This window comes from Coprinopsis cinerea, assembly GCF_000182895.1.
Source record: "Coprinopsis cinerea okayama7#130 chromosome 4 map unlocalized cont3.4, whole genome shotgun sequence".
In the NCBI taxonomy this organism is placed as follows: domain Eukaryota; kingdom Fungi; phylum Basidiomycota; class Agaricomycetes; order Agaricales; family Psathyrellaceae; genus Coprinopsis; species Coprinopsis cinerea.
This window is the reverse complement of record NW_003307541.1, coordinates 1317615-1343045: the sequence shown is the minus strand read 5'-3', so window position 1 is coordinate 1343045 and position 25431 is coordinate 1317615. Positions and strand designations below refer to the sequence as shown.

The 25431-nt window shown below is 52.5% G+C and overlaps 10 protein-coding genes across 10 annotated transcripts; 5 read left to right on the top strand and 5 right to left on the bottom strand.

Moving 5' to 3' along the window:
- Positions 1–17: 17 nt before the first annotated feature.
- Positions 18–1360, bottom strand: CC1G_11639 (hypothetical protein; the record flags this gene model as incomplete). The annotated part of the gene is made up of 7 exons (XM_001838644.2): positions 18–95; positions 157–283; positions 349–519; positions 585–702; positions 758–909; positions 989–1161; positions 1238–1360. The coding sequence occupies 7 exons, from the start codon at positions 1358–1360 to the stop codon at positions 18–20; spliced, it is 942 nt and encodes a 313-aa protein (XP_001838696.2).
- A 747-nt stretch (positions 1361–2107) lies between these two features.
- CC1G_11638 (hypothetical protein) lies at positions 2108–3970 on the top strand (the record flags this gene model as incomplete). Its single annotated transcript, XM_001838643.2, has 8 exons — positions 2108–2383; positions 2449–2586; positions 2647–2779; positions 2850–2919; positions 2987–3132; positions 3248–3362; positions 3424–3669; positions 3733–3970. 8 exons carry the CDS (start codon positions 2108–2110, stop codon positions 3968–3970), a joined length of 1362 nt encoding a protein of 453 aa, XP_001838695.2.
- A 308-nt stretch (positions 3971–4278) lies between these two features.
- CC1G_11637 (hypothetical protein) lies at positions 4279–5394 on the bottom strand (the record flags this gene model as incomplete). The annotated part of the gene is made up of 5 exons (XM_001838642.2): positions 4279–4411; positions 4487–4813; positions 4895–4983; positions 5054–5091; positions 5148–5394. The coding sequence occupies 5 exons, from the start codon at positions 5392–5394 to the stop codon at positions 4279–4281; spliced, it is 834 nt and encodes a 277-aa protein (XP_001838694.2).
- Positions 5395–5642: 248 nt separating this feature from the next.
- Positions 5643–7116, bottom strand: CC1G_11636 (60S ribosomal protein L4). The gene is made up of 5 exons (XM_001838641.2): positions 7057–7116; positions 6922–6996; positions 6730–6872; positions 5911–6670; positions 5643–5860 (listed from the first exon to the last, which is right to left on the bottom strand). Exons 1-5 carry the CDS (start codon positions 7097–7099, stop codon positions 5766–5768), a joined length of 1116 nt encoding a protein of 371 aa, XP_001838693.1. The 5' UTR covers positions 7100–7116; the 3' UTR covers positions 5643–5765.
- Positions 7117–8284: 1168 nt separating this feature from the next.
- CC1G_11635 (hypothetical protein) lies at positions 8285–9752 on the top strand (the record flags this gene model as incomplete). The annotated part of the gene is made up of 6 exons (XM_001838640.1): positions 8285–8321; positions 8385–8581; positions 8647–8746; positions 8869–9204; positions 9261–9472; positions 9540–9752. 6 exons carry the CDS (start codon positions 8285–8287, stop codon positions 9750–9752), a joined length of 1095 nt encoding a protein of 364 aa, XP_001838692.1.
- Positions 9753–10001: 249 nt separating this feature from the next.
- CC1G_11634 (hypothetical protein) lies at positions 10002–11380 on the top strand (the record flags this gene model as incomplete). Its single annotated transcript, XM_001838639.1, has 7 exons — positions 10002–10038; positions 10093–10289; positions 10340–10441; positions 10502–10511; positions 10563–10898; positions 10964–11175; positions 11231–11380. The coding sequence occupies 7 exons, from the start codon at positions 10002–10004 to the stop codon at positions 11378–11380; spliced, it is 1044 nt and encodes a 347-aa protein (XP_001838691.1).
- Positions 11381–11970: 590 nt separating this feature from the next.
- CC1G_11633 (hypothetical protein) lies at positions 11971–14811 on the top strand (the record flags this gene model as incomplete). Its single annotated transcript, XM_001838638.2, has 4 exons — positions 11971–12444; positions 12499–12736; positions 12770–12906; positions 12970–14811. The coding sequence occupies 4 exons, from the start codon at positions 11971–11973 to the stop codon at positions 14809–14811; spliced, it is 2691 nt and encodes an 896-aa protein (XP_001838690.2).
- Positions 14812–15919: 1108 nt separating this feature from the next.
- CC1G_11632 (hypothetical protein) lies at positions 15920–17085 on the bottom strand (the record flags this gene model as incomplete). Its single annotated transcript, XM_001838637.2, has 5 exons — positions 16924–17085; positions 16859–16871; positions 16646–16808; positions 16111–16586; positions 15920–16048 (listed from the first exon to the last, which is right to left on the bottom strand). The coding sequence occupies exons 1-5, from the start codon at positions 17052–17054 to the stop codon at positions 15920–15922; spliced, it is 912 nt and encodes a 303-aa protein (XP_001838689.1). The 5' UTR covers positions 17055–17085.
- A 1215-nt stretch (positions 17086–18300) lies between these two features.
- CC1G_11631 (AGC/AGC-Unique protein kinase) lies at positions 18301–21760 on the top strand (the record flags this gene model as incomplete). The annotated part of the gene is made up of 7 exons (XM_001838636.1): positions 18301–19035; positions 19092–19181; positions 19249–19641; positions 19703–19810; positions 19864–19934; positions 19990–20024; positions 20076–21760. 7 exons carry the CDS (start codon positions 18301–18303, stop codon positions 21758–21760), a joined length of 3117 nt encoding a protein of 1038 aa, XP_001838688.1.
- Positions 21761–22912: 1152 nt separating this feature from the next.
- On the bottom strand, positions 22913–24220 carry CC1G_11630 (hypothetical protein; the record flags this gene model as incomplete). The annotated part of the gene is made up of 5 exons (XM_001838635.2): positions 22913–23379; positions 23440–23534; positions 23596–23765; positions 23824–24084; positions 24139–24220. The coding sequence occupies 5 exons, from the start codon at positions 24218–24220 to the stop codon at positions 23061–23063; spliced, it is 927 nt and encodes a 308-aa protein (XP_001838687.1). The 3' UTR covers positions 22913–23060.
- Between the last annotated feature and the right edge of the window lie 1211 nt (positions 24221–25431).

Here is a 25431-nt window from a genome sequence, read left to right as displayed (position 1 = left end):
TGTCCCCTACACTTCTCTCACTTGGTGTACATGATGACATACGCAGGGAGGATCCCATCAGCGACTGGCACAAACAGCGACTCTTGGTCGTCATCCTGATGGTAGATCCCTCCGTTAACACCGCGACGATTATCCCTCAACAGCGCATACACTCACCGAACATTGTCCAGGTTCAACGGAGACATCACAGGCAATCATCACTCGGAACGGGGATGATGTACAGGACGTTGCAAATCGATCCGCCAACGCTGGATTGCGGTACGAGTAAATCCCATCTCCGAATCTAGCGCATGTGTACTGATTTAGTACCAGGTTGATTTCGTTGGCAGTGGGCGGGGGTGTACTCACCGACCCTTGTTGAACGGCGCCCCGAAGGCAAAGGCCTTGAAGCCGGACTTGACGGTGCAGCAGATGCCGCAAGACTTGAAGTTGCAGAGAACGGAGTCTTTGTAGCCCAAATCACAGATACATTGGGAGGAGTGGAAGCTTCGGATTTCGGTGAGCTGTGGGTTCATCGATCTGGCAGCGAGAAAGAGCGGTTAGGACGCAGTGGACAGGTGAGGTGGATTCATCACCAAACGAACCTGTATTGATCATGGCGTGTGCGGAATTCTCTAGGCAAAATCACCTCGTACGCCTTCTCGAATGTGGGACTTGACGTCGATCCTGGTGCCTCCCACTCGCTAAAGAACTGGGCCCTCACTGATCGAAATAACTGTAAGCTCAAGGCTCGCTATGGGACTTACGAGGCACTCACAGTTCTTGAACGCAGCTCCATCAGGATTTAGCTCTCTCAATCGCGGACCACCCCTCGTCTGCCGTTCGCAAGGAATACAGAAGGAACCGACACTCCGCGGCTGGGTCTTGCATTGATCACAGGCAGGCACCAAACCCACTCTTACGCCTTCCCTAATCGAAAATGGAGAAGCGCAAGTTGCAACCCGTCAGCCATCCATCCACTCAGACACCCACCACCTGGATGACGTACTTTGCGTGAAGGTCAGAACAGAACCCGGCAAACGCTGGTTTTCCTGTTGCTCGGCACCCGCGGAGTGTGCAGGCGGTGGGCCCGTTTGGACCTTGGACGTTTCGGGCGCAGCTTCTGCTGCAATAGGGGTGCTTGAAACCTTTATCGACGAATTTGGGCTTCTTGCCGCATATCTAGACGAGGAAGTCGAGGATATGTTATCGATGATCACAGGAAGGTCCAAGTTGCAATGAAGATGAGTTCTCCTACCTCGCAGAGATCGACTGGTGGAGGGGCGTTGTTGACGTTTGGGTTCTTGTTGCTCGGACTTGCGGTGGATGAGGAGCGAAGATGTGCGCCCCAATTAACGACATTCTTCACGAGGGAGGGCATGGCTAGCGATTTGGAAATGAAGGTAGACAGGTTTGCAGTAAGAGGAGGGGGACGCGAGCGAATGAAGGCAGCAGTGAATCGATCGACGACTCGAGGTGTGATGCTCTGAAGAGACAAAGGGGAGACTGGTGTCCGTGACCAGAAGGCAGGTTAGATATCTAGCCCTTCTGGCTCCGAGTTGCTCTCGCTGATTGTGACAATCTGTCCACCAGGATCACCTCGCGCAGTACACGCGGCAAGCTCAATGTTCCCAATACTCGGGTACGTTACGTTCCATTGCAGCCTCGCCTTTGGTTTCACCAAATTGATTGTGTCTTTGCAGTATGTACCGTGTATCAAGCCCTCAAGCCATCCTCGTGTTTCAGATTGGATTCCATCGTTCCAATCCATCAAAACACGCGCCATGCGTCCGAGTCTGCTATTGCCGCCTGCCACACCTATGGTCCCTAATCGATTATTACCGGGCGAATATACCGCCGAGTTTCGAATACGCATTGAGTGAACGCGGACGCTGGATTTGGTTTCTATTTCTGTTAAAACCCTCTGGTGATTTCACGCCTCCCCCGCCACACGATCTGCAATCTTTGCATCGCATCTTTTGTTCGAGGGTAGGAACGAAGGATTGGATTTTTGGTTCCGCCGCTTTCTTTCCTTCCCCTTCTCCAATTGCACTAGCACTACTCGCTCATATCCTCTTCGACTTGACATCGTGTCGAATCGTATCGTCTCGATTCTGCCACCATTACGATGTCATCGATGGCTTCCCATATTCCGATGGCGCTGTCGTTCCTCAGCTCTGTAGCCTCTGTCGCGAGTGGCCTACAGAAAGCGAGCAATAGCTCCCAGCCACCACCTCCACCCCCTCCCCAGAACCCTCTCGCTGCACCTCTTCAGAACGTGTCCAACCTCCCTGGAACGTCCACAACTAGCAGTTCCGCGTCTGCGGCTGCGTCGACCAATGGCACTACCGCCGCCTCTGGGAGCGCCAGTCTCGCCGGCATTAGCGTTGTCGCGTTGTGTATCGTAGGCCCTTTGTCCATATCGTGCGTGTACTGAGGGTGCTGAGATGCCACTCTTCGCATATCTAGAGTTGCCAGGTGAAGCCCAAGTACTTTGACGGGAGCAAGACCCATCCCTTCTGCAGCAAGACTTGTGCTGCTAGCAAGCCCAAGTCATCCTCTGCGCCAAAGACAGGCTCTGGACAGGCCAGTGCCAACACATGCGTCGTACGTCTCGTTTCATCTTTGACTTCTTTCCTGTCTGTGATCCTAATACATTGTTTCTAGTTCTGTAAAGTCCGCCCGAAATACACGGACAACAATCGGACCCACGATTATTGCAGTAAAGCATGTGCCAACAGGGCGAATCCGCAGCGAAAGCAGTCTGGTCTTGCGGCTAGCCATGGTGGTAATCAGAATAGTGAGTTGTCGCTTCACCCTACTTGCACCTCAAAATGAAGAACGCGTTTTAACGTGTGGCTGTGTTCCAGCATGTCAAGCACCTGGATGCACGATCCCAGCCCATCCAACGGGAGATTACTGTTCTGTGTCTCACAAGACGTACGTAGCTTCATGCTCTTAATCTGCTAAATCATACTCATCGTTTCCATGTCGTCATCGTTAATAGATTGGCCGAGAACCTCTGCCTCCTGTGCCTCAAGCAAACCAAGATGGCCAACTCCCACTTCTGTTCCCAAACTTGCATCGACGACGCAGAGAAGAAAGGGCCTGCTATCCTCGAAGTTCCCAACGGGCATGTCACCTTCAAGAGTGGTAAGTTCTCCTCCTTCCATGTGTGATTTCTCGGAAGGTCCTTCCGATAAACCGTGCCCAAGGCCAGAATGCTGACAACCCGCACCCCTCGTTGGTTTCATTTCATACAATCTAGTCGCGGACCAATTCAAGGCGTCGTGGCGGCACGTTGGGTCGACCTGCCCTACCGTTCGTCGGATCTACAAGATTATACTCCCGCCGACTACCCTTGCCAACTACGAGAAATACAGGTAAGTATCGACCCATCCGTATCACCTCTATCTATCGCTGACTGGTTGGCCGGCTTGATAGGGATGCGGTAGAAGCGAAAGGCCAGTTCGTCGCGCAGGGTCGCTCAAAGGGAAACGAGAACAGGCGGTGGCATGGCACGCGGAGGACGTGTAATCTCGGCGATAAAGGCCACACGCAGTTCTGTGCCTCGACGACATGCTCACTCTGCTCGATCATCAAGAATTCTTATGACATCTCGTTGTGGGGGAAGAAGACCGGATGGGGAAGGTTCGGGAAAGGAATCTATACTTCCTCCACGTCTTCCAAGTGCGTTCTTTCCTTCCGTTTTTCGTATGTCGGGTTTTGTGGCTGACCAGTCGGTTGTACTAGGTCCAATGACTACTCGCATAACGACTGCAAGTCATCGCTGAAAGCTATCCTCTTGAACAAGGTCGTGGTCGGTAAGGGATGCAAGATGCTGCAGGACAGCACGAGCTTGACCGCTCCTCCCACTGGTTTCGACTCGGTCTTGGCAGAGAAGGGCGGGAGTCTGAACTATGACGAGTTGGTGGTATACACCAACGACGCGATTCGACCTTCCTACCTCGTCATGTACGACGAGCCATGACACGCCTTTTTACTCACTATGACCACTTCCACCTCACTGACATTATCTCTATATCTGCATTATTATTTATCCCACCTTCCTCTTTCACCGTTTCACACCCTCGTTTGTATTTCGTATGCCCATTGCGTTAGTCGAGCGCCACAAATGTCCGCCACCATGTAACAACAGCTGGTTACTTAGAGCAAGATGAAATTCAAAGTAGTCACAAGACACGATAAAACTTGAAAGGGTCCTTATCGATTGAATGGATTCGAATAAATTAGCAAGTGTTATCCAGAACAACGGCGGGAGGCTCCCGAATTTAGGATTTAATATGGGGTGGAAAACAACTGGGAAGCTCGAGACATCACAGAGAAGGGACGTTTGGTGGCATCCCATGCGTCCCGTGCGGATTGCCAGGCGAGCCATAGAATAGCCGACATGCCCGCTGTCAAAGCCAAGCTGTTCGAGGATGCAAAAGGGAAGGAAACGCGCTTTCAATAAACATATGCAGGGGAGTAGGAAGAGCGTGCGTACCTCTGTATAACCGCCATGGCTAACGACGGCGACGTCCACGTCCACACCGAATCAACTCGCGAACAACACAAGATAGCAGGAACGAACGCACCAAACACGGCTCGAATCTGGCCACAGTAGACCACCTCTCCACACGTTGTCAAATCCATCAGCAACTTTGGTACAGCGGCATTGGTGAGGCCAGCACCAACGATCCACAAAATCCAAGTGACCAGCAACCAGATACTCTGCGCTCCCACTGAAACTCCGGGGTGTTTCGACCATGTGGGGTGGACGAAGAGGATACTGTAGGCTGCCGCGGTGAGTGATGTCCAGCACGATGAGAACCTAGAGGTTAGGTGACGTGAAGAAAAGGTGGGGAACGTTTAGCTATAGTATTAGCATCGGGCCTGGATAAGAAGGACGTACAGGAGGAATCGAATGCCAATCAAGACCTCGGTGTTAGGATAATTGTGGTGGAAGCGATATTGAAAGAGAAGCCAGCTTGTCATCGCGACCTACACGAGGGAGTGACGGCGTTAGAACTGCGAGGAGGTGCGCGTGTGGGGATACGAATGGACTACCCACCTCGCAGAGGCTCGCAACGACCAAAAAGACATAGGCAACTGGGAGACGTTGGGTGGATATTCAGCGAGCAAACCCGAATTCTAAGCCCACTTACATGGGCCATAGCGTTGCAACCACACGCCGGACACTTTGTTCAACGCCTTCGGGTGCGCGTAGGCGTACTTGTATACGCAAGAAAGAATGACCAGGTACAATAGGCCAACCATCAGTGTAATGCACGCCGTCAGGCTCGTTATCGTCGACGAGAGATACTTGGTCGAGAGGCCTTCATCTCCAGGAGTCAGGGTAGAAGGGGTCTGGTTCGCGCGTCGGAGCAGGGAAAGGTCGAGAATGGGAGCCATCAGCTCTGTCTTGTTCAATTGACGCCCATGAGACCCAAGAATAGCCACAGAGAAAATATGGAGCTCACCAATGTCTGGTCCAGCAGAAACGAAGAAAGGGGAGATTTAAACATGCATCAGTGGTGGGCACGGCCTTTTGACTCGCCACATTGTCGCAACGTGCAGTCACACATCCTGCGAGGAGCGTTGGTTATCGGCGATACCTTTGTGCCACACATCGGAGGATCATATCACACTCGTTGGATCATGGGAGTGGCCACATTCGACAGTGTTACGTTTTTTGATAATTTCCGACGGTGGACATACACTGCATAGAACATAGGACATGGAAGTATCGAAGAGCACAGTCATACAGGGCAGAGTCGAGGTTCTTAAGGAGCGAGGAGGTTCTCCAAGAACACCTTGCCAGCAGACTTGGGAGCCTTGGGCTTCTTGGCCTTCTTTGCCTTGATTCGCTCCTGCTTGACTGAAAAGCGGTCAGTAAGAAAGGGACGAGAAAAGGTAAAAACAACATACGGAGTTCCTGTCGGCGGAGGGTCTTGGCGTAGGGGTTGAGACGGAACAAGACAGCCTTGTTGACGAGGGGGTTCTTCCTCTGTGCCCAGGGTCGCTTCTGGATCTTTTGGCCGGCGGGGCGGACAACGGATTGGATCTCGTCGCTGTTGATGAGGCGAGTGACGTCGGGGTTGCTGATCTTGGCGGTGGGGAGCAAGTAGTCCTTTTTGTGGACGGAAGCCTTGTCGAAGGTTCCGTAGACATCATCGAGGAGGGCGAAGGCACCCTGGGTCCAGATAACGAATCGGCCGAGGTGACCACCAGGGGCGAGCTGGAGGAGGTTCAGTCTCCTGACGTTGACGAGCTCAACACCGGGGAGGTTGCGGAAGGCCTTGACAATACCGTTGTCCTCGTTGTAGACAACGAGAGGACCACGGCGTTGACGGTGGCGGCGGTTCCTGAGCTTGCCCTTGCCAGCACGGATCTTGCGAGAGTTGGAGACCTTGACAACATCGGCATGAGCCTTGAGGGCCTGGAGGAGGGCAACAGCCTGCTTGGTCTTGGTGAAGGCCTCAACCTCGGAGGAAACAACAAGGGGAACTTCCTCGATTTGCTCAATTCGGTGTCCACGGGCGAGAACGAGCGAAGGGAGAGCAGAGGCGGCGAGGGCGGAAACAACAGCGAATCGGCGTTGGTTCTGGTTCACCTTGACGTGCCATTTGCGCCAGGTCTTGGTAGGGGCGAACATTCGTCCACCACGGCACATGTTACCGAAGGCAGCCTGATCAATTCACAGATCGGTCAGTTTTTGAGCATTTTAAAACGTATTTTGCGACGGACCTGGCCAGATCGGTGGGTTCCTCCGCCTCCAACACGGGGAATACGGGCAACAGCACGACCGGTACCCCAAGACTCCGCGCTAGTTTGGTGGCCGGCCTTCTCGCTGACAGCGTAGGCTTGTCTCTTGTTCTTAGCGATGCTCTCTGTACCAAATTCAGAACTTTTTCAACTATATCGTTTGACGCGACGCACTGTGGACCTGTTGGACAACATCGAGCCTGATGGGTGCGGTCAAGACCGCAGGGAGGGGGAGGGAGGAGGAGGCCTCTGGAAATCGGAATCAGTGTCAAAGTTCGCTGTCGGCGACGGCGACGACGACCAACATACCCCCAGAAACGGAGCGGACGTTGACGGTGGGTCTTGAGGCCATTGTCGTCGGCAGTCTTGAGGTCGTGATGTTTTCTCGCCGCGCAACTATCGCCAAAGTGCGATGACAGAATTAGGCTTTTGCCGAAATCAGCTGTATAGCTCCCCAGCCACTGATCTCGGCATAACTGATGCCGTCTCTGCCGAGTCTCCCACACTTGAACCTCTTGCCATTCATGCGTGGCGTTCAAGCGGCCTCTTGGTCGTTGTCTGCTGAACATCTCAGGGCTTTTCTTCGCAGTTTTCCGACGATTTTTCTGACTTCGGTTACGACTGCCTGGCCAAAGCGCTCACGACCGCCGACGAACGGCCTGCCTCCTTGCAACGCTGTTTCTCTGAGATCTTGCGGGCTATCCTCCGGCCAAAGTTCTCAGCCGTACGAGAGTCAACCATTTTCTTTGCTTGGTCTCTCTGTCGTCCCCTCAGCCCAACACCCCTCCGCTCGACGCCCAATTCAGACGTCAACGGTCCACAGAATCAGTCTTCATTTAGGTCACGTGACTATTCTATGACTTGCAACCCATTCCGAGGAGTCGTGCACCCAAGTTTCAACCCTGCAGCGATATTACGTTGCTTCACCTAAGCTCATCATGTCTCCTTATCCGACGAATTCTTAAGCGATCCTCTGTGATATACACGGTCGGCCAGTGATTATCTTGCATCTTCTCGTCGGGCCCTTCAAGCAAACCAGCCATGGTGATGATGAGATCCTTGATCCAAGCTACTCGTGCTCTCATATCACTCGTCCCCGGACCTTGTGGTAGGATAACAACGTCGCCGACTTACTCTGGAAATTTATCCGGACAGCCGTGCTTCTCTCACACCAGAATTAAGGGAAGCTGCTTAACAAGCAGACCTGCTATCGAGTTTCAATACGTTCAACGCAAGCCTCTACAGCTTTGAACTCTATTACGGTCGTCGGAATGATCGTTGTATTGCTGAAGCAGCAGACCCTTTACCCTGAATTCAATACATCGCTGTGACTTTAACCCAGGCTACTGATGAATTGGCTGACATAGCCCACACTCACTCTCATGCAGTCAGAAGGTAGAGTCGTTCTGATCTATGTCCTTCCCGAGCACTCGCTCCCGAGGAACATCGAATCAGCACAGACTGTATAAAGGGTGAGATGTAGAATCTCGTCAGTAACACTCCGAAGCAAAACGAGTTCCATCGAACAGTAGCAGAGATGAGCAACACCACCCTATTTATCACAGGAGGGACAGGTGCTCTTTCCACCCTGCCGCACGCGTGAAAGCCCCTCGTTAACTAACTACCCTTTTACAAAGGCTACATCGGCGGCACTGTCGTCGACCGGCTCCTCGATCACCCCGACGTCTCCACCTTCGAGATCACCCTGCTCGTCAGGACCTTAGAGAAGGCGGAGAAGCTACAAACTCTGGGCCTCAAAACTGTTGTTGGCGACAACTCCAACTTGGAACTTCTGACCAGCTCTGCAGCGAGCGCGGATGTCGTTATTTCTATGGTACATCCATCTCATGCAGGCGCATATTGTCTGGACACAATGGTAGCTGACTGGCTTCGGCCTAGGCTGATTCGGACAACTACCCCGCAGCCCGTGCAATCCTCGACGGAATCAAGCAGCGCTTTGAGGCGACTGGCGTCCCTCCCATCTTGATCCACACAGTAAGTTCGACTGTCAGAAACTACACGCATCACTTTGCGCTAACCCTCGCGGCCATATCGTAACGACTGGGACAGGTTAGACCGTTCCGATACCTTTCCTACTCTTGCTCTGACCCGAAAACCCAGGCTTCAACATCTACTTCGCTAATGGAATGCACGGCAACATCCAAAACATCAGCAACGACTTCGACTCCGACGCACTCGAAGCCATCCCAGAGACTTCACTCCACCGAAACGTCGACATTCCCATCGTGAAAGCAGACAAAGAAGGCTACGTTCGAGCATACCTCATCGCGCCTGGAACAGTCTTCGGCGTTCCGACAGGTCGACTGGCCGACCTGGGTGTGCAGAACAAGAGGTCCATCCAGTTGTCACTGCTGTTCAAGGCTTCTATCGACAGGAAAAGAGCGGGTATGCTTGGGCTGGGCAAGAACGTGTGGCCTGCTGTTAGCGTCAGAGACAGTGAGCGCTTTTGGAAACTAGACTCTACGCTGAATGTTAACGCTCATCCCATGCAGCGGCGGATCTGTTCATGTTAGTTTTCAACATTGCGAGGACGAGCCCCGACGCACTTGGGCATGGCCGTGACGGGTTCTACATTGCAGAAACCTGCCAGTACGCCGTTTACGAGGTGATGAAAGAGGCAGGGAGAGTGCTCGTCGAGCTGGGGATAGCCGAAGAGGCCGAACCCCTTCCCTTTTCTGAGGAAGAACTGGCGAAATATTTCGGGGTAGGCGACTGACTAAACACATCTACGAATATCCCAGCTAATCAACCGTTCTTCCGGCCTTGCTTAGTTCATTGCGCCTATCCTGGGGACCAACTGCGCTGCCAAGGGTGTACGATCCAGGGCTTTGGGATGGAAACCTGCTGATGGAAAGGACGAATTCATGAAGACTATCGAAGACGGGCTCATGTTATGCTTGGATGACACGCCATTGCGAATGGCGCCGAATTCGAAGGATTATTCAGATACCCTAGCACTTTTGCAGCAGAAATCAACCAACTAAAGAAAATATCAATGTCACAGCTCTATGCTAGTACAAATCGGATTCATAATACGACAACGATGCGAGCGTTTCCTACGATCTAAGAACAATAGCACCCAAGTGTTTTGTACCGAATTCTGGTCAATTTCTTCGGGATTTCTAAGCTCCCCTGAGGACAACGTAACGGGAGTGCCGCCTGATGTGACACTATAAATAGGCCCAAGAAATACTGTACTCGAAGACAACAGACGGCTCGAACCCACTCAAGAAATGACTCTAACCAAGATCTTCGTGACCGGTGCTACAGGTACGTGCTCGTCTTCAGGGTCCCTTCGAATTGCTGCTCACTACTCGCTTCAAGGCTACATCGGCGGCACAATCGTCGATCGACTGATCAAGCATCCCGAATTCAAATCGTTTGAGATCACTTGCCTCGTCAGAAAACCCGACCAGGCGGAGAAACTTCAGACTCTAGGCCTGAAGACTGTCACAGGCGACTACTCGAGTCTCGACGTCCTCACTGAGGCATCGTCGGATGCCGATGTCGTCTTTGCCATGGTGCGTCAGAGCATTTGAACGGAGAGACACTGTGTTTGACTACCGAACAGGCAAGGCCAAGTTCCGACGACTATCCTGCCGCCAAAGCGATCCTGGACGGGTTGAAGAAGCGTTTCGAGAAGACAGGCACCCCACCGGTTCTGATCCATACGGTAGGTTCTACAGGCATTGTCCCGCGAGATGATTTAGCTAATACCTAACCTTTCCGTCAGACTGGGACAGGTATGCAACCATGAGTGTATGTTCTCAATTTTATGCTCACCTAGTATTGAGCCTTTGCCGTGGAGCTCGTCAATGGGATGCACGACAAGGTCAACAAGGTGTACAATGACCTCGACTCGGCCAGTATCGAGGCAATTCCAGCGGACGGTATCCACAGAAACGTCGATATCCCACTGGTACAGGCAGACAAGGAAGGCTATGTCAGGGTCTACCTCATGGCGCCTGGTGTCATCTTTGGAGTCCCAAAGGGAGCACTGGTCGATCTCGGAATCCAGCAGAAGAAAAGTATCGCCATCTCCGCCTTGTTCGAGGCATCTGTCGACAGAAAGCGAGCTGGTTACATTGGTGGAGGAAAGAATGTATGGCCCGCTGTCAGCCTCCGAGATGGTGAGTAGAAGAATTCGAGATGCAGAAGACGTTGGATTAACTTCCCCGGACGTACGTCGATGCAGTCGCAGCATTGTATCTCCTCGCCTTTGACACGGCTCGAGAGAACCCAGAGGCACTTGGACACGGCCGCGACGGATTCTACATCGCAGAGAATTGCGAGTGGAGGCCCTTGGAGATGATGACAGCCGCTGGCAAGATCCTAGTCGAATATGGGATTGCAGACGGCGCGGAGCCTACACCTTTTTCAAAGGAAGAAGAAATCAAGTATTTCGGGGTACGTACCTACCACCCATTTTCTGAGCGCGTCCTACTGAACCAGTTGCCCACAGACATTCGCGCCCCTCCTCGCCTCGAACTGTGGAGCCAGAGGCGATCGCTCTAGGACCCTGGGATGGACCCCTGTCGATGGAAAGGAAGAGTTGCTCCAGAGCGTTCGTGAAGGGCTGCTCTTGCACCTTCCCCAGGAGAAGAAGCAGTGAGGATCTCGAAGGTACACCTGACGCATAGCCGCGTTCCTGTGACCGTAGGGACCAGTATACAATCTGTTTTGAATAGAGTCGTAGTTCTCCAAACAACAACGCCTCGGGGAGAGTGTACATGACAGTCTCTTTCGGAAGTGGCGGCCAATGTAATGCAAGGCATGGCGGTAAAGAAAGTTTGCGGGTGAGGCGAACCTTTTGGTGCATTCCGACTCTTTCTTCCGGAGAGTGGGCTGAAACGTCTTAAAGAGCGAATGTCATTCAACAGCGCCTTCGACTCGCCATTGATTCCTTGCCGCTGAAATATTTCAATGGATTGGATGTGCTGCCACTCCCTGTCGGCTTCGGCAACAAAAGCGAGAAAACTGACCTTGAAAGTTGGGGTATGACCATCTTATGGTCATGCTCACCCCCTCAGACCATATTCACTCCAAGGGTGGTGTTCAAGCTCGTCGACGCGAGGTCGCGAAGCTGTTGCCGCGCGGCCCGCGTGTGGGAACTATTTTCCATAATGATATTTCTCACGCACTTTGAATTCGTTTGAGTCCTTCCAACGGCTCCCAACGTTTCTTTCTCAAACCACAACCACCATGGCTAATCCCAGTGGATCTAAAGGCTCTAAGCAGTCTGATACAACAATCTCTCGTCCTCCTAACGCGTGGATCCTCTTCCGCACTCATTTCTCTCAACAATGTCGCGCTAACGGGGTGAAAGACGCAGTCGTGATTAGTAGGCAAGCCAGTCAGGCTTGGGCGAGCTTGCCGGAGAAGGATAAGGACCAATGGAGGAAATTGGCACACATACTGAAAGCTCAGTACGATCAGGAGCGCCTGCAGAATGCATCCCAGCCTTCACAGTCAAAGAAACGCAAGAACAGCACGGATGAGGGGAACGTCAGTGGCTCAGAGGTGGAAACGGGAAAGTCGAGCAACGTGCTTCGTAAGGGAAAGCAGACTTTAAAGGGAGTTGCAAAGGCTATCACCCAGAAGCTCTCCATCGCGAAGGATAGAGATTTGAAAGGGAAGGGAAGAGCTCAAGACGCAGCTGCGGGTCCTAGCAGTGAAGTATGATTACATTCCCTTGACGCGCGTTCCGGACCGCATCTGACGTCTTTCAAGGTTATAAGCTCTACTGAGTCTCAACCAAACGAACCCAACTTCCTCATCTGGATGCCGACGTTTGTGCTCGATGACTCGCCGGATACCGACGATAAAAACATTGCTGCTAATCCTCATGCCACAGATGACTCGCTTACTACGCGCGGGAAGGATCCCATTGGCGCTTTGACTAGAGATGAGCCCCAGGTCAATGAGGGCGATTCTGTCACCGCTCCCGAACCGCATGTTGAGTCCGTTGGTGAGCTCGAGGATACTTACACTCTGAACACAGGTGATGCACAGACTCGAGGCTCAAACGAGCCGATGGTCCCGGCCGCGAAACCCGTTACCCAGTCGAATGTCCCGCGCACCATTCCATCGACGGGTAGCAGCGGCATTCCGCAGACTGAGGCGACTTCGAGCCAACTGGTGGGTTTCTCTGAGGCTTGGGCTTTATCTGACACTGAATAACAAACCGCGCCTTCCCCACAGGCCGCTTCTACCTCGTCACAGAAGTCCTCGGGTAATGGCTCAGCACTCGACGTCTATGGGTCATCTAGGGAAGCATCGGAAACAAATGGCCTCACTGCCTCCACCACCGCTCCCGCCTCTACTCAACAGTGGACGAATTGTGGAGCAACGTCCGACGGCCCTCACTATTCCAGTGACCATTTCGCTCTTCAGCCTAAGCCCATCGTCACCCACAGCTTCGCTTCAAGTGACGAGTTAACTCGCTCTCATAGACGCCAGAAGCTCACGCACCAGTTCCATAATAGCGTGGACGGCTACTCTGGACAGCTGTACAACGGTTATGGCGCTGTTGCCCCTGCTCCGGGCCCGTCACGACGCGAAGAGCCCATCGCATCCACTCCGAAGTTGGTTCAGTCTCTTGCTCTCGTCAACAATCTCGCGTACGACCGTTACAATTATCTTATCCCGGCGGTCGCACCACCTCAAGCACGCGTCCCGTCAAACAGCCGTCCCCTTGTCGGCCTCGGGCCATACCCTCAATTCAGCACCCAGCTCGCGCAATGTAACGCGGTCACCGGCGCTGAGGAGAGGGCAATCGAGACGGTTCCTGCTCGTCCTGCTGCCCCCTTCCGCCCCTCGGACGAGCCTCTGCCTTCCACCTCAACTTCGGTCGTGCCTTTTGTTCCCACCAACGACCCCACTTATACCTCAGTTTCGAAGTTCGCTCAGCCCCAAGCCCGCGTTGCGTCTAGCAACCAACTTCTTGCTCGATTTATCGCCAACCAGCGATTCGCACAGCTCCCTCTCTACACCGCGACAACCCGCGGGACTGATGGAATCCGTCAAACTGAGTCTGTCCCTCCGTTTGTCCCTGAGCGACCTAAAGAGCCCTTGCCTTCGACTTCGAAATCAATCGAGACTCGAGTTTCCGACAGCCTTTTGGACAACGACGGCAGGAATTCCTACGCCACGCAGCAATTCAACCCACTGTTCGGAGCTCAATACGATATGGCTACCTATGCCATTCCACAGAGCTCCGTCCCTCAGGTTGCGCATGCGCAGGTCGCTCAGCCTGCCCATTCCCAGTCCATGGAACCTTCGACTTCTTCGACAGCCACGGGTCCTGTTTCCATTCCCACTCAAGCGGCTACCATTGGTGGCGCCGAATCTCAGAGCATTGACGCATCTAACGACTACAATTCCACGCTTGACTACCCCCTTTACCCTCAGCAAAACGCCCAATACACTTCCTCAGAACTCGAAGGAAACGGCGTCGATGGCGTCAACGCCTACACCACTTACCAGGATGAATTCACCCAAAATTACGACTCGGGTCTGGCCTTTACTACCCCTTCCACCAGGGTTCAGCAGCCCGCCACAAACACCAATGATTTCGGCGAATTCGTCGAGAACGCTTTCAATATCAATTTCACCGATACTTCCACCACTTACCAAGATTTCACCACTTGGGCGTCAGATGTAGCCAGCGTCGCTACCACACCTTCCTTCTACCAACCAAGCCCAGCCACAGATTACGATTCCGGCTTCACCGACGACGACGCCTCCTCCACTTACCAAGTTCAGCTCCCTCAGGAGCTTACCTCCGAGTCGAGCGTATCCAGCGTTGCCGCTCCTACCCCTGAGTCCCTTCAGCACCCCAGCCCGCCCACCACAGAGTACTCATACGATTTCGGTTTCACCGCCGACGAGCAGGAGTACATCGCGGTCTATTCCAACCATCCCGCTGAGTACCCCGATTCCAACTTCGCGCAGTCCACGTCCCAGGCGGACACCAATGGCTGCACGGATCAGCAGGCAACCTACTACTATTTGAGTGGTTGGGGAGTTGAAGGGAGTAATTAAGCAACTCGCGTGGAGTTGGCTTTCGAGCTTCGTCTGAGAAGTTCTGTGTGATGGTGAGTACTGGTCTTCACTAATGTTGTTATGTGACCTCTTTTGCTGACATTGGTTTCTAGATTTTTTCCCAGTGTGCATATGACTATCATGATACTAGCGACACCTACATACCTACTCTACCTTTCGAGCGATACCTTACACTACTACTACCTACTCCTTGCGTCACGTTTTTCTTGGATTTCCTCTACTTACTCTCCGTTTGCATCATCACCCTATCACCATCCTACTACCATACCTCCCGCATTCCAAAAACTGTATCAATCTGCCTGCCTGTACATCTCCCAAAAATCACTGTATTATATTTATTCAAGATCACTTAGTGTGACATGAGATAGTACTTAATAGCCGATTGAAGAGGTTTGGAAGGGAAGGTAAATGAATGATGTTGTGAGTTGGATCACGCTCGGCGAAGAATTCAGCGTCTAGGGCAATGGGCACTTGAACCCATACCTCAGTGTTTTTTTACCGCGCAGCCTCAAGTTTCACTGTGTCAGCCTAGCCATTCCAAGACTTCAGATACCTCCAATCACGGTGATCAAGAGCCCGTACCACTCGCCATAAGAAAACCCCGGGAGAACACGAACGAATGGAATGGATCGAAGAGATGCCCCCGCTCCGCCCACCATGGTTTAATTCAGGCCTGTCTCCTCCAAAGCTGGGAGGGGTAAGAAGACGGGCCTATATCCAGCCTTCGGATTTTCTCAACGGAGTTATCACGCCGATCTCTCCACCATCCCAACCCCAAGGGATTTTCAAATTTCCTAAATCGAAGGATCGGCCAACCGGATGGACACTAACAGGTCCACATGGTTCGAGAACACCGCTTTGCAATCGATTTAAGAGCCGCACGAGGGTTAGCGGGTTCGAACCTGGTTGGCCGCAAGTCTTTCCTTGCCGGCCTAATTTCGGGAACACTTCACCAGTGTCAATGGTCCGAAGCATACCTGACGAGGAGCTTGATCGCTTGATTCCTAACGGCTCGAACCGTCGGGCTTCGAGCTCCAAGGCCCAACTGTTGGTAAATAAGCAAAGTAGAAGTAGATACATACGTCGCTCAGTTGGCAGCATCCTGGTCCTTTTCCTCGTTGGCCGGTGGAGGTGGAGGAGGCGGGAGTGCAGTAGCTCTCCAGCCCGACCTGAACGAGGCAACAGCCGCAATCAGACCGAAAGTGGTAACCCAAAGCTAAAATCCCAATAAACCTCGTAAGCACGACAGCTAGCAAAAGAAGAAAAGTAGACACGCACATCGTTCTTGAAAAGCCCCTTCTCCAACGACCAGTGGATAGTAAGCGGGAGATACCCAAGGTTAATAACAACCTCGGACCAAAACGCGTCCCACCGATTCCTGATATCCTTCTTCTCCTCCGCAGACAGACCGTTCGCCTTCGACTTCCTCAGCGCACGCTGGCGCTGAATCAACAACTTGCGGTCCTCAATCAAATGAGCAAAATGCAAGAACACATAGACGGCCCAGAAGCGGGTGGACCAGAGGGACAGTTTGCCCGCATCGAGCTTGATCTTTTTGGGCTTGGAGGAGAAGAGGGAGAGGGGGGATGTGATGGTGGAGGGGATAATGCCGTGCGAGACGAGGTAGTAGAGGTGCTCGAGGGGGTAGTACGCGAGCATGGACCAGCCTTGCAGTCTTTCAATAGTCAGGAGTGTACGGGTAGCGGGAGGGCTTCGTTCGAGCGAGATCAGCCATTGGAAGATGGGAAGCAAGCCTAGAGTTTCGGAAAGTTAAGAAGAAGTGTTCGATCGGCCGAGACGCCTGGTTACGCACCCCACATCCTCCACAGGGTTCGAGAATCTCCGATGATTCCAGCAAGCTTGTCGTAGCCAGCAGCTGTGGTACTGGTTGGGTTCTGCCTGAGCCCTGCCTGGTGCTGCAGTCTCGCTCGCAGACGCAAGAACGGCGCGACTAGTTTGAGGGTGTATTGGATAAGCTGTCGGCCGGTCAGCGTGTGTTCCTTGACCATCGCGATTGCTCACTGACCATGAACAGCTTGCTGTATCCATCCGTCAACACTAGTTCTGTAAAACCAGGTTTGGTTTACTCACTCGCTACCGCTCCATGTTCCAAGGTACCGAACGAGGTGGTCGACCGTCTCAGAGGGCTTGACATGGCAAAAACAGCCCAAAATCACGTCATTGAGGCGAGAAATTGTCAGGGGCTTGGATGCACGAGACATTTTTGAATAGATAAAGCAGAGAAAGAAGAAGGAAAGTGGCCAGCAACTGGCAGCAAGACAAGTGTCGCTGCCATGTTATAACTCGCGGTTATCACAGAACCCGTGAAAGACCGGCTGGACGTTGCCGAGTCCGTGGGATAAACTGACATAATCCACTCTTTAAAGTCCCCACGCGAAAAAAAAAGGTTCTCCTTAGAACAAACCTCTGAGGACACAAAAGTTCGGACTTGGTTAAGCTCTGCCGCCTCCTTGTCCGCGTTCCCGTCCTCTAGAACGACCAAGAGCGTTTTCGGACGTTGGTTTGGTCGTCTGTGCAGCGTATCTCGCTCGATCCAGGTCTTTTTCTTCGAGGCGTCGCTTCGGCTGATGTGCCCATGATCAGGGAAAGTAATGGCTAGAGATGTGCTGTATGGGTGACGAACCTACATTTCTTATCGTCTATTTCTTGTGTCAACTGTCGTATACCACCGAATGAATGGATTTTGTTGAACCAGATTTGACGATCGCATAGTCGCGTCGCGTCTTGATCAAACAGTTGTTTCAATTCGAAAAAATCTAGCTCTTCATTCGACCGGTAAGTCTCTCAAGATTTCGTTTCAGACGTATCTGATGAAGACCTAGGCAGCGACGATATTAAAATGAGGGCGGGTGACAGTCTCGTTCTAAAACCCCCTCTCATAGTTACTCCTACAGCACATGCCATTGCCAGTTGTCTGCTTTACTACCCCCCGCGAACGCTCATTCCCAGCTACGCCTCCATCCCACCGTTGCATGGCAAAACCGTGAAACCCTGAATGTTGGGGATCTCCTCGTGCAAGATCTCCATCCCACAATTCTCCCGGACTCCAGGCCCGCTGCAAGAAGAAGAAGTACGTCAAGCTGCGGAAGAAATGGTGGGTCTCTCGTTCTCCTGTTTTGGATCGAGTTTTGGTTTATGCGATGGGCACAGGAGAAGTTGTCCTCGGAAGTCTCGTTCTTTCGACCTCTTGGTGCTAGAAGCTCGGTTAGGGTGTCTGAAGTGACCGATGGCTCTGACGGGGACAGCGGTCCAGTTGCCAATCGCTTTGGGCTCTCTATCTTTTCGAAAGGGTTCTCGGACGATATGGACTTGGAAGCAGGAAAAAGATCCAACCTACGCCAGGTGCATACATTGTCTTCTTCTCCACCCACCCTGGACCACTCACCTTCTCGGAAGGGCTCTTGTTTCGACCGAGTCCCGGCCAATTATTTGAAGGACCAACCCCCTATGACTCTCCACTCAAACCCGTCCTCGTTTCTACCCTTCCACCACATCGAGAGCGACATTCGAAACAACACTGGCGCACCAGAGCAATCCTCTCTCAAGATCTACAATCCCAACTACCCCTCGTTCGTACCCCCACCAAAGCTCCACCCTCCTTTCCTCGTCCACGTCGATGAGATTCCACGCACACCCGCGTCATTCATCTCGCCCGTCCCTGACCTCGTCTACGAAGGCGAGACGTCCACCAGTGCTTTCCACTCTGGTCATCATCATCATCCTAAACGCTCCCGACATGGCGGGAAAGAAAATGCGCATCGAGCACGTCCCGCTATTCGTCGCAAGCCCGTTCCAAAGGTCCTCATGGACGATAAGATACGCACTTCCTCGTTCATGAAGATCTCCAGCATGAACTCGTTCCCCGCCCTGCGCGCTCGAGATCCCAATGTCAAACCGCAGGAGCGAGTTCCCTCAAAGCCCTCCACATTCGACCGGACCAACGATATAGGCGAATACTCCTTGACGCGATTCCTCAGCCAAGGCGCACAAGGAAAAGTCTACCTCGCCAAATCTAATCAATCGGGCAAGATGGCCGCGGTCAAGGTCATTTCGAAACTTACGCTGGAGAACTACCATACCCTTCTCCAGGAGCAGAACCTATTGAAGAGGTTGAAGGGGCACCCTTTCATACTGAACTTGATCGATAGTTTCCATGACACGGAGAACTTCTACTTGATTAGCGTAAGCTTTTTCCTCGTTTCCTCGATGAAGGCTGTTGGCTTAATTGAAGTCATCAGGACTATTACCCAGCCGGCGATCTCGCTCACAGACTGTACAAGCTAAAAAGGTTCGACACCGACACCGCGCGGTTCTACATCTCCGAACTAGTGAGTGCAGATCTTTCGCCCCTTTCCTTCATCCGCCCTCACAAAGGACTAACCATCTCATCCATAGATCGTCGCCATCCGCTTCCTCCACGCCAACGACATCATCCACCGCGACCTCAAACCTAGCAACATCCTCATCAAAGCCGACGGGCACATCTGCATAATCGATTTCGGACTCTGCAAGGACTTTCGGGCTAAAAATGCTCGAGCGCCCTCTCGGGGCGACCTTGACAGTAACCCTCCCAACACTCATACCCGCACCCATGCTGCCCGTACTCATGCCCAAGCCCAAGCTCGCGTTCATGCTCGACATCGGAGAGCTGTCGTGGGACCGGTGACGGACGGGTTTGCGGGCACGCTGGTGTACATGTCCCCACAGGTCATCTCGCAGGAAATCTATTCGTATGAGACGGATTGGTGGTCCATGGGGATTATCCTTTATGAATTGTTGCAGGGAGATGTGAGTGCTTTGTCTTTCACGACTTTGCTTATTTGAAGACGGTGTTGACTGGGTTGTGTAGACGCCGTGGACGGGCTCTGATGTTACTTGCATGATGAGGAAGATCAAGAAGGAGCCTTTGCTCTTTCGTGCAGCGGTGGACGAACCTGCTTCGGATTTTTTGTATAAAGTGGGTCTTGTCTCTAGTCCAGGTAGGGGCATGCCTGACCGTGCGCGCTATAGCTACTGGAGAAACGCGTCGAAGACAGGATCCATGTCTCTGAATTCGCCGCCCACGAATTCTTTCGCTCGATGTACGTTCACTCTCTTCCACTCCTCTCCGTTTTTCTTACCCGACATTGTTTGCAGTGACTTTGATGATGTCGAAGGAGGACTTCTAACCCGTACGCCTCCTTCTATGCTCTCTCGCATAATGTTTCCTGACGCTCCCGCAGCGCCATACATCCCACACATCAACGACGCGATGCTCTCCTCTCGGGTCCTCAGAGACAAAGAGAAGATCTACGTAGGTCGACGATACCAACAAGATGTCGACCCCTTCCCCGAGTACAACTACGACTACCAAACCCCAGCGCACTCAATGAACCTCGAGGACCTTGCTGAGGCCGGTATACCCCTGTTTGACCCTCCGGGCGAGCGCGGGCAGGCCAAAGACCAGGTGGAAATCAGCGCCGACCCGCTGGGGTACGTCGAACCGCCCACCACTCCAAAGACGACGACCAGGGGTATCGCAGGCTCGTTTAACATCTCGTCCTTGAGGCTGGACCAGACTGTCTCCCCTGCGCTCATGAAGAACTACGATCTAACCAGCACCACGTTGTTGTCCGTCATCTCCTCCCCCAAGGACGTATTCTACACGCCCCGGCGGTCGCCGCTCGTACCAAACTTGCTGCGCCATGCGCCCGTCTCCAACGTCCGATCGCGGTTCAGACATATGTATCCGACGCAGTACAGCAGCGTCTACGACCCCTCTTTGGATAGCGATCTGCGCTTGAGCCGTCTCGAAGAGGGATCATCCTCCAATTTCTCTCGGGGCGCGAACTTCGAGCGGACCCTAGATGAAGAAGAAGATTCGATTCCACGAATCGTCCAACCCAAGATCTACGTTCTCCCCGAGGAGCCTTCTCCCTCGCCTCTGCAGAAGAAAGCCGGTCGCTTCACCCGGCGTGGTAATCTCTTGCTTGGAGGGCAGGGCAAGTTCCAGCTGGGGGGATCGCCTCGTAGTCCGACACCGACGAAACCACGCCCGTTCACCCTCTCGGAGTTTCACAAACACGATACTTTCCAACGAAGTCCTCTACCACCACAACCGCAGTTCCTACCTGTTACGCCATCAAGTTTGACGCCGCCTCTCCCGTCGTTTTTTACCGCTTCGCGGTCGATGGGGAGGATGAGTGGTGGTGGTGCTACCGCGAACAGCAGTCGCAACGGTAACAACAGCCACATCAACGGCGCCAACAGCAGCAGCAACACCACCAGCCACACCAACAACACCCACAGCACCGCGACCTCGTCCAACCTCTTCGCCAGCACCGCCGGGAACTCGCTCTTCTCGATGTCGGAAATGAACAATGGGTTCTCGGAAGGGTATACGACGGAGATGACGCTTCCTTCTTTGAATATGTCGGATGCGCTGGTGGGGCTGGGTAAGGTGGGGTCTGTGAGTAGTTTGAGTGGTGGCCCTGCTGGTGGAGGTGGTGGGAGTGGGAGTGCGGATGTAGGAACTGGGGCGGGGATGGAACCGAAGTGCTTAACGGCGTTCGGTCCTCTCCTGAGCATGCCATTCCCTTACCTCCACCCAGCTTCCTCCTCAGCCAACGCTACCACCGGAGGCCTTGTCGAGAGAGACTCGGCGACTCCTCTCAACCCCATTCCAACAGCTGCCAACGACGGAGATAAACGCGGTACTACCATCATCCTCGCCGACCCCTCCCCTCCTAAGTCCCGTCGACTTGGAGCAGCTGCAGCGAAAGTTGGAGTAGAAGTGGGAGTGGGACTCGTCCGCCCACACCAACATTCAACAACGCAGTGGATCAAGACGGCTGTTCATTCAGTTTACGGAGTCTTCAAACAGATTTTCAGGAAGGTTGTGTTTAGGGCTGGGGCTGTTTCTGGGTAGTTTGAGGTTGTGGTGTTTGGGTTTTGTGACTGGGTGCGCCTGGTTGATTGGTTCTCGCATCTTGTTCTTGCTTTTTGTGACTTGTGATGTGATCTGTCGGGTTCCTTTGCTTTTCTCTGTCGTTATTTTCGCTGCTATGTTCTTGTCATTTTCCCCTGCTATGTTCTTGTGATCTTTTCCGTGCTTCGATCTGCCTCTGTTTCCCTTTTGCTCTGGTTCTCGCTGCTTTCGCTTCGTTCCATCATCAATCTACTGCTTTCTATCAATTCGGCCTTCCCGTCCATACTATCCGCCTATCGATGGCCCACACGTTCCTTGCTTGTATTTCTGTTGCACGTCTCTGGCGTTCTCCGTCTGTTTGGTTTCCATTCGTTTCGAACGACAAGTCTCTATTTTCCTTGCTTGTACATTTTTTGTTCCGCATCTCTGGCGTTTCCCTCTTTGGTTGCCATTCGTTTCGTACCAGATGTCTCGACCATGTCTTCCAAACTTCAGCTGCATCATCTTCTGCATGTATACACATTTCATCCATTCTCTACTCTTTTGATATGATGATATCCCCGACAACCCTTGTCTGTCAACAGTCCTTTCATGATTTTACAAGTAATCTTCCCGATAACTCAAGGAGCGTCTGGGCCTTTTTGTATCGGCCACCAGGGCTTCCCTCTCCTGCCCTCTCCTGCCCGGTCTGCTCTTCTTCCGTTGGACCGCTTGTTCTTTCAGCCACCATCTCGGAGAAGCGATGTCGATAGATGAACAGTCGCACGCACAGTGAAGCCGTACAGCTTGGGTGAGCCGGAAATTGCAAGCCCTATCGGCTGCCACTTCTCCCTCAGCAGACTCGTCAGTGATGGCTCGGAGTCTCCCACTGGAGCTCGTATTTGAGACAAAGGACCGCATGTGACATCTTTGCGTGGCCGGTATTATTGCGCCTCGGGATCTGCGCATAGGCGTGTCATCGGTCACTCTGACCAAACAGGACGTCCACATTTTTTCTCTGGTGGAACGCTCATTTCGAAGTCGGTTCCATGATGTTGAAGCAACTATCATCTGTAGTTCTCGCTCTCAGCCTTTACTCTCTCGAATCATTATTTTTGCTCAAGATATCATGTAGTTCCATCTGGTTAACCACTTTCGGAAATCAATGCTGTTGATCGAGGACAAGGTATGCCATAGATTCAAAGAGACACAGGTCCGTGCAACGTTCTCAAGCCGTACAAAGGATATGTATGGAGTTACTGCATTTGCAAACAACTGTAGATAGGCGTAGGCGACAGCGAGGTGACTTGAGGTGTGCCACCTAGTAGGCGTGGCGCGTCTTCCAGACCAAGTTGAGGTAGGTGCCACCGCGGCCACTGTTGATATCGCCAGTGGTACCCGACCAGCCCGCGGCTTTGACTTTGTCATGAGTAATGTATGAGTCTGAGCGCCAGAGGGCCAATTCGTAGATCTTGTCCTTGTTGTTCGTGTCGTACACGGGGATGAGGTATCGGTTACTGCCACCCGCGCCTGCAGCAAGGTCCCAGTACCTGTCATCCGACTCGGCCTGACTGACAAATTCAACGTTGGTTAACGCCTGCGCAGTCTTTCGGGTCTGTTCCGGGACAAGCCAGACAAATCTGTATCGATAGTTCAGTATATCCATTTCAGATATTTCGTATATCTGATTGTACACTTACTTGCCGTTGAAGCCATAGTTGATGTCGGGATTCTTCCCATTGATCTCGCGGACGTGGTCGCCCGGGGCCTCGGACATGATATCCGTGTAAACGACCTATGAACGAGCAAGTTGAGTAGTATCGTGAGCCTGGTTTTATGCGATGAAATTGACTTACCCTGATCTCCCTGACAAAGCGGATGGCCTCGACATCGACATCGATGTCGATTTCGGTGCGCTCTTTCGCCAGCTCCAAGTCAGTGGTAAAGACATCAAAAGCGACGTGCATTCCAGGCCCAGAGAAGTGCTTCTGGAAAAGGCTAAGCATCCCTCCAGGACCAATGGTGTCTAACGGAAAACAATTGAGTCAATGGATTAGTGAAGTCCTTGTCAGCGCAAAACGTACAAGAGCGGGTCTCCTCAGTTTCGACAGTGTAGGTATCCTCGGTCGATGTCTGCGTTGTTTTCTCAAGCATATTGTTAACCTCTTCGGAATGCTCCCAAGACGCCGACACGTTGGCTGAAATGGCGCCATAGGATGCTCCGACGTCAACTTCTTGGTTGTTCTTCGTCAGGGTGTCGATTGTCGTGGTCGACACTTCCGAGGCAAACGTGCTGCGAGTGGACGTCTGGGATATCTTCACGGTGTAGGACTGGGTGATTTCGCCTGAGACTCGGTGATGAGACGTGGCCTCGAGAAGCCATATAGCGGACAACGTACCTGTGTTGCTGGAGTTGTCATAGTCGAAGACGAGTTCCCAATAGACGACGGCCTTCAATTTGATTTTGGCTTCGGTGGTCATTTCTGCTAGTAGAGAGACGAGTGTTTGGAGAGTCAAATACAAAACGAGGTCGAGCTGAGGCGGTTTGACGATTCTTCAGCAGGGAGCTGACCACCCTTTTATACGTCCTGTACGGCACGGAGAGGTTTCCATGTAACCTTCTTCAAAGACTCCAAGTCGGCTATGCTTTCGTCCCGTGAGCTGAACTTGAAGGTATTAAAATCAGAAGCACACGACTGCGTCATGTGTAGAGGTAACATCATGATTACACTCTAGATGCCCTTCACATTAGCTTTGGAGGCTTTCCTCGTCCCAAGATATCTGGGATAGCCCACACCTCACGCACAGTCCTCTAGCGATCGTGGCACAATAGTCCTGCTCTGCGCTTAATATTTGGATAAGACGTTCGAAAAAGCGGCATCTGTCTGCAATGGTTCCAACACCACCTGTTCTTGGGCTTAGCTATCTGCTTTAATGAACGAGGATGCCTTATGGGTGTAAGTATTCCGCTCTTCTTGCGCGCCAAGCTGGAGTTACCTGGTGAATAAGTATTGCGGCACGGAGCGGAGACCTCACAAAGTCCCCCAGCGTGGCACCAAGAATGGTTCTGCTCGGTAAGAAGGCGTCATTACATGCAGTGAGTAGGAAAAAGGCTCGGAGATCGGACAAGAACCCTCTCTCCCTCTCGAGATTCGCCCCCTTCATGACCCATACTGAACGGTGGTCTTTCTCTGCCGGTCCTGGCACCCTGCGCTTATTGGGACGAGACGCTCGCAAACGCAGCATTGATCTGTCTGAGACGGTTACAATACCACCTGTCCTCCTTAATTATCCATGAGAACGCTTTAATGGAAGAAGGAAGCGTGCTCAGATGACATAGAAAAGACACTAAGCGACCTCGTATCGGCATGTAAAGTATCCCGCCGAAGCCCAACGTACCTCTGAATCGTAGGTGACCGTCACGACTCACCGCACACCTGAAAAAACGCCAAGTGGACGATGAACAGAGGCCACAAGGCAAGCAACCTGTTGAGGCAGAAGCGCTGTTCAAGTGTGTACTGATGCCAGCCGACATGATTGTCAAAACCTTTCGATCCAAACAAACTCTGCTCAAGCATTAACGAACAACTCACCGCAGTGGCGAGATATGATACTGTGTGAACAAAACCAGTTGCGCTCATCACACCCTATTGTCCAAAAGAAAGCGACAGATCATTGTTGAGTATATATAG